Genomic DNA, 12089 nt, shown 5'->3' with positions numbered 1-12089 from the left:
GCCAGATGTGTGGCTGAGTTACACAACTGCCTGTGCTGTAGATGAGCAGATAACCACAGTGGGGAGAGGAAAGCCTTATTTTTGCTAAGTAGGGTAGCCCTTAGGAGGTCCTCAGACTCCTGGATGAGTCCAGACAAAAAGAAATGTTGATTGTTAAATGTTACTGCTTCATTTCCCTGAACATTTCCAAAATCAACATGAAAATGGCTAAATTTCACTCTGCAGTTTATTGCTGAAACTCCCTAAGCAAAATGGGAAAACAGGGTGGGCCTTTAGTTTTAAGATGTGCTCCCTGATTTTGTTTTAGCACCCAGTAGTCAGTCCAAATCCCCTACATATCCTCCACACACAATATACCAGAACTGAACTGGGAGGAAATTTTGGAGTTTTTGAGGCTTTATAACAAAATCATCCATAACACATATCTTCCCAGGCTTTTTCAAAGGGTATTAATATAAAAATGTATTGTACATTATGGGAGGGATGACAGCTGCAGCCCTTTCTAGTCAACTTCGAAGGCTTGAATTTCAAGTCATGTAAGTGTTATTGCATTGGCTACCCAATCAGGTATGCATGTAGTAGCAAGGTAGTCTATATTTCATGCCCTCAGAAGCTGCATACCTGTATCTAGTAATAGTAATGAGGCTCAGAGTGCAGCAGTAAGGCTTCAAGTGCAGTAATAAGGCTTGTACTGCATTCACAAGGATTATACTTAAGTAATAAGGGTGCTGCCTGCAGTAAAAATGATGACACTTGCAGCACTAAAGCTGGTGCTGCTGTAACAAGGTGGGCACTGTGGTAATAAGGCCGAAACTGCTGTGATACAGTGCATGCTGCAGTAAAAAGGCAAATACTGCAGTAATAAGGTAGATAATACGATACACCCAGTGACCAGACATATGGTTGCTGAAGGTTTCAGTGGCTTCTCAGGCTTTGTCACTAGAAGTGTCAAGCTGTGTTTTCTCCCTGAAGAGGCTCGGTGGAAAGAGTGGAGTGCTCAACGCCATGTAGACATGTCTGCTGACCTAATTCTGCTCTCTTCTTTTGCCTTTTATTTATAGACTTAAGTGTGTGTGTGAGGGAGTGAGCAAGCTTGTGTGTGAGTACGATAATGACCAGAAATTTGAGATTCGCACACCAACTTATCATCCACGCGTGTCTCTCTGACTTGCTGCACAATTCTGTGAAACATGATGTTAAGTTTTGGTAAAACAATGAATTGGCTCTTTAACTAACATGGCACATTTAATCCAAAAGAATATGACGTGAACACCTGTCAGGTCCCTCATTTATGATGGACTCACAGTGTTCAGTGTACTGGCTGTGCAGAAGCCTGGTCCTTGCTGGTCCTTGGTGGACATGGATGCTCAGGCGCCAGTTACTCCAAGCTAAATAGCACTCCGTTATAAATCCCACCTTAATGATTATATAATTTAGGTTTAGTTTGGTTGCAGTAGTTTGTGGTCCTATTGAATTGCTTTATACTGAGAGGTTTTTCTGATATTTTGTCTTGCCCAATTCTGTAAGTGAGGGTCGACTAAATACTAGAAACTACAAACCCCCCAAAATACATTAACAACGGCTGAACTGTTAATCATAAATAATGAAGTGCAAAATCCAAATTGCAGGAGCTGAAATTGTTTGATGAAGTTAAAATGTGTCACAAAATACCAGATGAAGCACTGTGGTGCTACTCTCCAGACGTAAGGGAACGTGCTTGTTTGGTGCAGACCCCAGTGAAAATCACATCATCATTATTTTTCGGTGAAAATTCTGCAAAAATTCCCGCTCAAATCATGACTCTCATACAGAAGTAATCGCAGTATCTTTCAAAATAATGACAATCAGATTTTTCTGCATATCGTTCAGCCGTAATGTGTACCAAATAAACTGCAACAGAGTTAGGTTTCAAGATGAGTTGGAGAATCTGGGTTAAAAGTCAGTTGCTTGCCCCTGACCTTTGCACTCTTCTCAGTCCTTACTCCTTTGCTCTGCTTGAAATGTTCCTGATCTGAACTAGAGTGTGTGATGAATCTCCTGTCTTCTGACACCTGAATTTATAAATCAACTTCAAAAATCCATTAATTCTGATTGAATTAAGATACGATTAGTCGGAGGAAGGAATTGTCATGCCTTTATTTTTCACCAAAACTGGGAAACAAAATGAAGACAGCCTTCAGCTTTTTATTAATTGAAATCAACATCCAACCTACTCTTGCCATGCTGGCTCTCACACCACAGTGTCTCCTTATTAATGGATGCTGCTTGTTGTGCAGTAGGAGCTGTTGTGTTTTGTAACCAGGTCTGTCATTACATAAGAAATCGTAGTGGATTCCCTGCCTGACACCCAGCTGACCTCTGTCATGTGAGCATTTATGATCTCTATGAGGGAAACACACACACACACACACACACACACACACACACACACACACACACACACACACACACACACTCACACACACACACACACGCACACACACTTTCGTGGTATGCACACACATTGGACAGTGTTTCCAGCCGCATGATTAGCTTATTTATTTTGTTTCTTACATTCCTCTACCACCTGTCCTCCCTGTTTGTTGTTCCATGGAAACACTTTGCACACTTTTAATGATCTGGATTATTAAAAAACGACCACAAAATTACACTGGAAGCCACTTGAGATCAGAAACAAATTAGATAATCTTTAATATTTAACTGACCTTTATTTCCTATCAGCAAAGCCCCATCAGCATTTCAAAATTTCATCCATATGTGAGAACTTAACTCTGATTTGCTTAAAGGTACATCTTCATCATTTTAATGGCGTTGCTTCCATGTGTTGGGTTTCTGAGCAGTGTGTGGAGTAGAGTGTTGGGAAAAGACACATATACCGTATTTTCGTCCATGCAAGAGAATGAGCTGGAAATTTGTGTGGAAAAATTGCTGGCAAGGGCTTGATGATGATTTGTGATGACCAAGTCCACTTTGTGGCACCTCAAAAATGTCATAAGGCTGGAATGAGTATATTGCTAGACAGAGTAGTAGTAACAGCAGTAGTCATAGCAGTAACAGTAGTAGTAGTAGCAGCTATCGCCATGGTGTAACTGTATCTGAAGTTGTGCGTGGAAGTGTAGCTGCTATTGAGTGTAGTGGCTCTGGTCAGGCGAGTACTACAACACACTATCTCTTCCTCTGGGTTTTGTCTGGAATGTGTTTACTAGTTCTACATTGTGTGTGTGTGTGTGTGTGTGTGTGTGTGTGTGTGTGTGTGTGTGTGTGTGTGTGTGTGTGTGTGTGTGAGAGAGAGAGAGAGAGAGAGAGAGAGAGAGGAAGAGAAAGACACACACATACACACACAGGAGTGAGTTGGGCAGTGTCGTCCTCATGTGCAGAGCTGGATGCATTACAGCAAGGAGAAGCAGTGGAAGCACAGTCATGACCGCAAACTGGAACTGTGCTACTGTATGTCCATGCTGAGATTAATGCACATCATGCTAAGCATCCAGCACAGTGCCACACTCATCTGCCTGCAGCAGCATAATGTGTAGTGTGTGTCCATACTTTGTGAATCCAGAGAACCTGAAATAGCCCGATGTGGAGGTGAGGGGGAGGGGTGGATGCACAGCTCAGGCATGGAAACCAGCGTATCCGGTTACAGGATCATAATATCACTGCAGTCCGTCCACTAGCACTGCACTACGGCACAGCACACACACACACACACACACACACACACACACACACACACACACACACACACACATTCTCACGATAGCCAGCTCCTGGAATGATATGCTCGGCCCACATGTCTGATGTGTGTTTGCAGGCACAGTTGGCAGGCTAACACACACTCTCTTGCTTGCACACTCACCTGACGTCCCTTCTAAGTGTATGAAACAATCGTGTATTTTATGTTTTACACCATTGTATTGTGATTAGATTTATACTCGTCACTCATTTGTATATCTCTTTATCATGTTTTTCTTTGCATTATATTACTGTTTTACTATTAAGGCCCACTTCTGTGAAAGCATCGCCAACTTTTCATGTAGTTTTATCTGAACGCACACTTTACCACAAGCATGCCTTTGTTTTTTAGATTAAACTTCAGTTTTTGATGAAAGGAGAAAACAGGAAACTCTGTAAATGGAACACTTTTCATAAGATGTCTTGTGCCATTTGATTGGTTACACACTGATGTTGATCACAGGGGCCCTGAACCTGAAATGATTCTGTTCAAGTACATATACACAATAGTAACATACAGTGTTACTACCACTGTAAGTACTGCTTGATGTAAACACTGAATATTTATCATATTTAGCAACTTTCTGTCCAATTTAAAAGTAAAGACTCTTGAAAAAAAGATTTATTGTGAGCCAAAAATATCAGTGATAGACCTGACCTTCAAACTGCAGGATGGTTAATTTCTAGTTATAACTGGTTGCTTCTTTGCTTCGAAGGTCTCAAGAGACCTTCAGCTATATTTACCTCATGAAAAACCTGAAATGAAAAGGTAGTTTTCAGACAGTTCTTTGTGAGACAGTTAACAGTGGCTTGTTAAGTCACAGTGACCTTGAATGAAGACCGCGGCTCCATTGTGGAATGCAGTACTCCTCCACTGTTGTGCTTTATCTACTCCACTCATTTATGATCTGTTTTTTTCTTCTTCTGGTGTGTTCATATCTAGACATGGCTCATAGGGTGTAGGATGGTTCTACGACTGTGAACTTTGACAGTCAGTGGAAGGAGGGGGGAGGGTGTGAGGTAAAGAGCAGAGGGAGGATGAAAAAGAGGTGAGTGACTGAAGAAGAGAGGAGGTGGAGGAGAAGGAAAGGGAAGAGGAGGATAATGAAGTGGAATGTAAGGGGTGGGGCACCTCTGGTATGTCAGCCCTTCACCGTGTGTGTGTGTGTGTGTGTGTGTGTGTGTGTGTGTGTGTGTGTGTGTGTGTGAGTCTAAACACCCTGCCATGAGTCAGTGAGTCAGACATGCGCAGCTGCTTCAGCTCTCAATCACACACCCGCAAACTGCTTTGAAACTGACTCTGCTGCTCTCTTTGACTCTGTTTCTGCCTCTTTGACTCTCTGATTCGCCATTTTCCTGGAAGCTCCAGAAGCAGCTGCAGTGAATGCAGAAACTCGTGTCCTACATGGTTGTACACCACAAACATCTAGATGTTGGAATTAGGTTTTCAGTTCTTCATGGCACCTAAATGAACCCCAAGAACCCATTTATTACTGTCTGAAAATGCAGCTCTGTGGATTTTGACATTGTCTTTATCTTTGTTGCTCTCTCTCTCTCTCTCTCTCTCTCTCGCTCTCTCTCTCTCTCTCTCTCTATATATATATATATATATATATACATATATGTGTGTGTAGTTCTCATGCTTCAAATTGTCCTGCTTTGAGGGGTTTGTTACTAAGCCATCACAATAGCCATCGCAACTGAGATTAGTCAAAGAAGTAGTCACCTTCTTCTTCTTCTTCTTCTTCTTCTTCTTCTTCTTCTTCTTCTTCTTCTTCTAAAATTTGTGTTGATTGTGTACTTGTTACTTGTCCTTTTTTGCTGTCTTGTTAATAGTTAGATGAGAAGGTCAGTACAACTCGCATATTTGCATGTCAGCTATGGTTCTAAGGCCAGGAGATCGTTAGCTTAGCATAAAAACAACTAAACAGCTAGCCTGGCTTTATTAAGAAATACACCTAGCAGCACCCTGAGAGATCATTAACACGTTATAAAGCTTTGCTCATTTGTTTGGAGCAGAAAATGGAGCTGAAGACAGCAGGATAGTATGTCCAGGGATCAAGCGTTTCACATATATATGTATAGCTTGTTAAGTCCTCTAAGGTCTTCTCGTGGTTTGTTTGGATATAAATGAAATTAGCTTGACTTGAAAAGACAGTTTGCTGTGTGACGTTAGCTGGCTAACCCAAGGACAATGTAAATATACAGCCAGTGAGTAACAGATCTGCATCGTCTATGAGTCAATTACAAAGTGTTCATAAAAAAGAGGCTGTGTTGAGTGCCTTGCTGAAAGGCACCACAGCAGTAGTTTAAGTTGAGGGAGGAGAGACAGTTGCTCATTCCTCTCCCACCTTTTCCAGACCAATCTCTCACCTACTCTACTTCCTCCTCCTCCTCCTCCTCCTCCTCCTCCTCCTCCTCCTCGTCTTCCTCCTCTTCCTTCCTGCCCCCCAGCTCACCCGCCCTCCTCCTCTCCCCCATCCCATTCTTTGTCATCTCTTTGGGTGAATTCCCAGCTGACTCTGTTTGTCATGGCAACCAACCAGTCGTGGTGACTGGGCCTACAGCTCACACTTCCTGTGTGTGTGTGTGTGTGTGTGTGTGTGTGTGTGTGTGTGTGTGTGTGTGTGTGTGTGTATGTATGTGTGTGTGTGTGAGAGAGAGAGAGAGAGAGAGACAGAGAGAGACAGAGAGAGAGAGAGAGAGAGAGAGGAGACGCATGCGCAGTGTGTATGTGTGTGTATGTGTAGACAGCGACTGGCTGCATGAGCCTGTCAGCCTGGATTAGAGTCAAACACACTGCAGCAATGGCTGTTTTTCCTTTCTTATTTTCTTTCTTCCTTTTACATTTTCTCATCTTTCATTCTGCCTTCCTTGCTTTCTCTGTTGCACCAATCAGATAGTTTGATTAGATAGAGAGATCTGTTAAGCCATTAGAGCGTGGATGTTAAGGGAATGTACTGTATCTTCATCACAGTCTCTCTCTCTCTCTCTCTCTCTCTCTCTCTCTCTCTCTCTCTCTCTCTCTCTCTCTCTCTCTCTCTCTTCTATATATCTCTCAACCCCACTCATAGCGCGTTCAGACCTAGCTGACATGGGTAAAACCTGCGTCGAGGGCTCATGTGTGTGGGTCAGCCTGCTTCATGACCCTCCTCTCCACAAGGTTGGACACAAGTTGGACACTGCCCGGCTTTGCTACCACGAATGGAAATTGATTTAATGATATCAGCGTTTCAATGTCATTTAACCAGCTCACTGACAAAAGAGAGTGAGAGAGGAATACAGTAGAAAGTGCGTGAGTGGGCGATCAAGAGAGAGGGCGTGCAGATGGACAAACAAAGAGGTGAAACTGAAACTTAACTTTAATCTGGTAAATTCTGAGACAAAACCCATTCTGCAGTCAAGTGTTTGAAACTTCACTGTATCTCTCCGCTGACAGCGAGAAGCAGGGTGACGGCTGTGTTATGAATGCTTCAAACACATGGGCTGTCTCAAAGCGGTATAAGTAACTCAATGTGCTGTTCTAATATGGCAGGAGGAGGGAGGGTAGAGGGGGGTTGGGCTTTAAATCTGGCCTATGATCCTGTGGTACAACAGGGAACACTGCTATTACATAACTTAGTATGTGTGTGACTGTCTCTGAGTGTGTGTGTGTGTGTGTGTGTGTGTGTGTGTGTGTGTGTGTGTGTGTGTGTGTGTGTGTGTGTGTGTGTGTGTGTGTGTCTGTTGTGTGAGTGGTGAGCTACAGTATGCAGCGGTGAGGCTCCCATTGCAGCTGCTCTTGGTTTCAATGTATGTTTTTTTAAATCCCCTGTTGCAGTAAGCTTGTTGCGTTTAAGCAGCTTTTTGAATCACCACAGTTAAGCTGCTGGGTTTCAGTCTGCGAACTTCCCTGGTGAATATATCTGTGTTTCACTGAGGTGAGATGTTGTATGACAAGGATAACCTAATGCTGAGAGCCAGCAGTGCTACTGCATTTGAATCAACATACAGAAACCCCAGTGGTCTGCTGGGATATTTTTGGAATTTCTGAATTGTTTGGGTTGTAGTCCAGTCAGGGAAAAAACATATATGAAATTTCACCAATTTATAAATACTCCATTAACAAACCAGGCAGAACAGTAGTAATAAATGGTAGTAATAGTAAGAATAGTTTTTGGTGCTGTGGAATTATGATGGACAGTCAAAAAATAAAAGTCAACTAGAGGGAAACCCTGTATTTAAAACATGGTTTGTTATTTTATTGTGCAAGAGTAGTTTAGATTCATTTAACATTTTTAACTAAATTCTCATTGCGTTCTAGCATTTTTTCATACACCTAGCGGGGGTACATTTAATCACATTTAACCAAATGGGACTGACCCATATGTGACCCAGTGTGAGGTGATGCAAGAACTCTTGAAAGGGCCAAGCCAGGACTATTCATTTTGGATGCAATGATGAGTCGATTAACTTATCAACAGGATATTACTTGAAATTTTGGGGTTTCAGCCACTTTCAACATTGCAACCATAGTTGATTTGCTTGTGGTCTTGTTATGTTACTGACAGCTTGTAAGTCAAGCAACTAATGAACTCCTGTCCCCCCTGTGTGATTTTGTGTTTTCCAGATATATGTTCGGTAAAGGTGCGAAGCGGAAGCTGGACGAGGATGAAGAGGGGCTGGAAGGCAAAACGCTGGAGGCATCGGTGGCGGGAGGGGAACTAGGCCTTGGTCCAGAGGGCTTGTCCAAGGTGTCGTACACCCTGCAACGGCAGACCATCTTCAACATTTCCCTGATGAAACTGTACAGCCAGCGGCCACTTGGCGAGCCCAGCCTGGAGCGCCGTGTCCTCATCAACAACATGCTACGGCGCATCCAGGATGAACTCAAGCAAGAAGGCTCCCTGCGGCCACTGCTCTTCCCGCCCTCACCGCCACCAGACGACCCCATGGATGAGGGCTTCCGTGAGGCGCCCCCCTCTTTTGGGGTCTTGTCAGCGGCAGCAACGGCACAAGTATCCCAGCCTTCTGCCCTGTTGATGCCGGTGATCGCTCCACCACCTTCACCCCACCCAATGGTGCCTCCCAACTGCCAGGCATCCCAGACCTGCCCCAATCGTGTGGAGGCCTGCCCCGCCCCTCTAGAAGCCTGCCTCACTCCAGCCTCTTTACTAGAGGAGGATGGTGGAGATTCAGCCTTTTGTGCTTCATCCCCACCCACTCCTCCTCTGTCGCCTCCCCCAACACTGTCTCCCCCTCTACCTTCGGCACTTCTGAGCCAGGCGGCCCCCAGGGTCCCTGTGCCTGCCTCGTCCAATGACGTATTACCCTCCACTCTGAGTGACATGGAGTTGGGTCCTCCCACAGCCATAACAAGGACAGCAGCAGCTAATACTACGACCGTGACTACCTCCCCAGCTCCCACACCACTCATCCAGTCCTCACACTTAGCACCCCTCTCCCCAACACCCACAGGTCTACCCAGAGACTGCAGGACCATGGGCGCTAAACCAGAGGCAGCTGGTATCTTGCTCGCAGAAGGCCGTTATGCCGAGCCCCGACCGATGGACACTCTGCCCACACTGTCCCCTGGTGGCCTAGTAGACATTTCCTACTCTCCTTCCTCCCCTGGCTCCTCATCCTCACCCTCGGGGTTTCTCTCAGACTTGGCACTGGACGATGTCCTGTTCGCCGACATCGACACATCCATGTATGACTTTGACCCCTGTACGACTACGGGGTCTGTGGGCGTGATGGCAGGTAGTGGCCTCGCCAAACTGTCACCGGTGGTGACGGCGGACGACCTCCTCAAATCGCTGGCGTCGCCTTACAGCGGCCCCGCCCCACAAGTTTCAGCCAATCAGCCTTTCAAAATTGATCTGACAGAACTGGACCACATCATGGAGGTATTGGTGGGTTCGTGACTCTCGGACGCCACCACCTCACAAACACACAGACAGTTAATCCGGAGAACAGACTGGAATGAAAATTTGGGATCGATTTTGACGTTTTCCTGGTTGTTGTTTTTAGGTTTTTTTACTCTTTTCAAAAGTCGGTAATTGTAAACATAGATGGTGATGTCAGTTAGTACTACTATGACAACTACTACTACACAACACTGTGCATGCACTGTGCTCGCCTTTCCAAATATGGAAATGAAATAACCGGGAAACCAAGACACACATAAATGTCTATTTCTATATTTGTGAGGACCTCAATTTATGCCATTTATTCCGTAATCCTAATTTAATCCTAATGTTAATTTTACTCTTTAAATTTAACCTAAGCCTTAACCCTAAAAAGTAACTCTAAATAGAAGAAATTAGGACCTACAAATTGTCCCCATTCTGGGCGATTTGGCAGCCATTCTGTACTCCTCACAGGTGTAGAAATACAGGTGAACACACACAGACATGACACACACACATGCACACACAAACACACTGAAATCATGGCTTTTAGCAGACGAGTGCCTTTCAAAATGACCACTTTCAATTCCTGTTTTTACAGTATTTGTTTTTTTTCTAGTTCTTTTCACTTTAACAGCCCAGAGAGGTCACTCCTCAGTGTTTTTTCTAACTTATTGTATTGTATTAAAACTATTATTGAGGTAATTTCTCATGATCAAATAATTATTTAATCTTTATCTTATTACAAATGCTCTGTTTTATTTGTAAAGCAAGCATAAAAAAGATTTTACAAGGAATACATTGTTTTACCAGTGTGCTACCTTACATATTAGCTTGGCTATATAATTACCCTTTGGGATGGCTCTAAAACACGTCGCCTGGTTGTTTGTTAAACTTTTTTGGTAGAAGGAGATGTCTGTTCTTGTACATATCATGTCTATGGATTCAGTTCAGGACTTATTTTTGTCTTTCCCTTCCTTATTGGCAGGCACATACTATAACTGTGCTGGATGCTATTTTACATGAGCTCAGTCATTTGGGCTGGTTATCATGCTTCGGTTACAGCAGAATTCAAATGAGCTACACCCACAGGAAAACTGGATGTGTTTACATTGGAAGGGACAGCAGCGCCACCACCACCAAGTCTTGCGTCCCAGTTGGCTGTTGATGATCTGAAAAATCCAACCAAAGCAGAGACTTTAGGCTCCAAACACATATTAAATTCAGCTGTGTGGGACTCCAGACAAAGCAGCTATCAAAGATTGCAGGGAAAGTCATTGTGGGACCGATGTGACTCCATAGAAATTCCCAGAATCACACAAAGAAAATGTAATATTTGAGCAGAAATGCCTTATTTTTCAGTTTGGTTCCGATAAAATTAGCAACATGAGTGACAGACAAATTACAGCACAGCATACAGTATTACACACACCCCTTATTTGGAGATAATGTTTACTTGTGTGTGGAATAGGAGCCCTATATGCCAAATCTCAGGGTTTGACTCACTTCTGTGCATTGTGCAGTGCAGTTCTGAGGTTGACCCTAACGCCCATGGATGTTTTAAACACATAGGATATCAGGAGGGCTAAACCTGTCCCATAAATAAATTGAATGTGCATTTCCACCATGATGTTAATCTGACACTGCAGCGATGCAAAAGACTGCGTTGGCCCCTGCACAGGCCCCACTATGCATGCTTTTTGGAAGAAAAAGACAAAATGTGATAGCCAAATGCTGCGTCTAAGACGAGGGTCACATGAGGATTCCTAAGGTCTACAATTTTTTTCCCCAGCAGACCACACACACACACACACACACAGTTTTAAATAGAATAGGAAGACACGCACAGGGAACCTTTTATATGATATCTGTTGAAGTTAAAAATAGTTCTGTTTACACATATTTCCCATTACCCTTTTAAAATAAAGAGGTTGATGTTTGGTAATTTAGTTGTAACTCACAGCTGCCCTTATACACAGATTTGGCTGTTGCATGTGGAGTAGAGGCAAAAGGCTGAAAACAGTGTGACAGTCTATCGTATCGGGCTGCTGACCTTCATGTCTACACAAAAACTGTTTTTTATTATTATTGCATTAGCAAATCACAGACACACCATCTTTCCTTTTATGTAGAAGTCAAGCTAGTTCTGGGACCTCAGGATAGCACAGCTGTAGGAGTCTTCAAGGTGCAGAGACGTAGCTTGTTTTTAAGAGTTGATACAACAAAACAGAAAGTTGTGAAATGCCTTTTCTTGCTACAATATTCAGAAAGACGTTAGCAGTCAGTCAGCAAAAGTAACACTCGTCACCTTGCCTCTTCTGGTTCGTCTGGTTGAGCTAATAGGCTCAAACATGGAAGGAAAAGTCCACCCTGCTATACTTTACACTTATTTATCACCAGTCATTAATATTTCAGTTGGATATTAGTGCAAAATGGTGGCTTATCACAAGCCCTCACTTCCAAAGG

At 43.5% G+C, this 12089-nt stretch overlaps 1 protein-coding gene across 2 annotated transcripts in view; it reads left to right on the top strand.

Moving 5' to 3' along the window:
• The window catches only part of sertad2b (SERTA domain containing 2b), a 33607-nt gene extending 21702 nt beyond the window's left edge, over positions 1 to 11905 (top strand). For both annotated transcript variants that reach the window (XM_070977992.1, XM_070977990.1), the window contains exon 2: positions 8342 to 11905. In XM_070977992.1, the coding sequence (XP_070834093.1) occupies positions 8346 to 9638 (1293 nt within the window). In that variant the 5' untranslated portion in view covers positions 8342 to 8345 and the 3' untranslated portion in view covers positions 9639 to 11905. The remainder of the gene's footprint in view (positions 1 to 8341) is intronic.
• Positions 11906 to 12089: the final 184 nt, after the last annotated feature.

The sequence above is a fragment of the Chaetodon trifascialis genome, chromosome 13 (assembly GCF_039877785.1).
Source record: "Chaetodon trifascialis isolate fChaTrf1 chromosome 13, fChaTrf1.hap1, whole genome shotgun sequence".
Lineage (NCBI taxonomy): Eukaryota > Metazoa > Chordata > Actinopteri > Chaetodontiformes > Chaetodontidae > Chaetodon > Chaetodon trifascialis.
The sequence above is the reverse complement of the archived record's forward strand: the minus strand, read 5'-3'. Positions and strand labels throughout refer to the sequence as shown.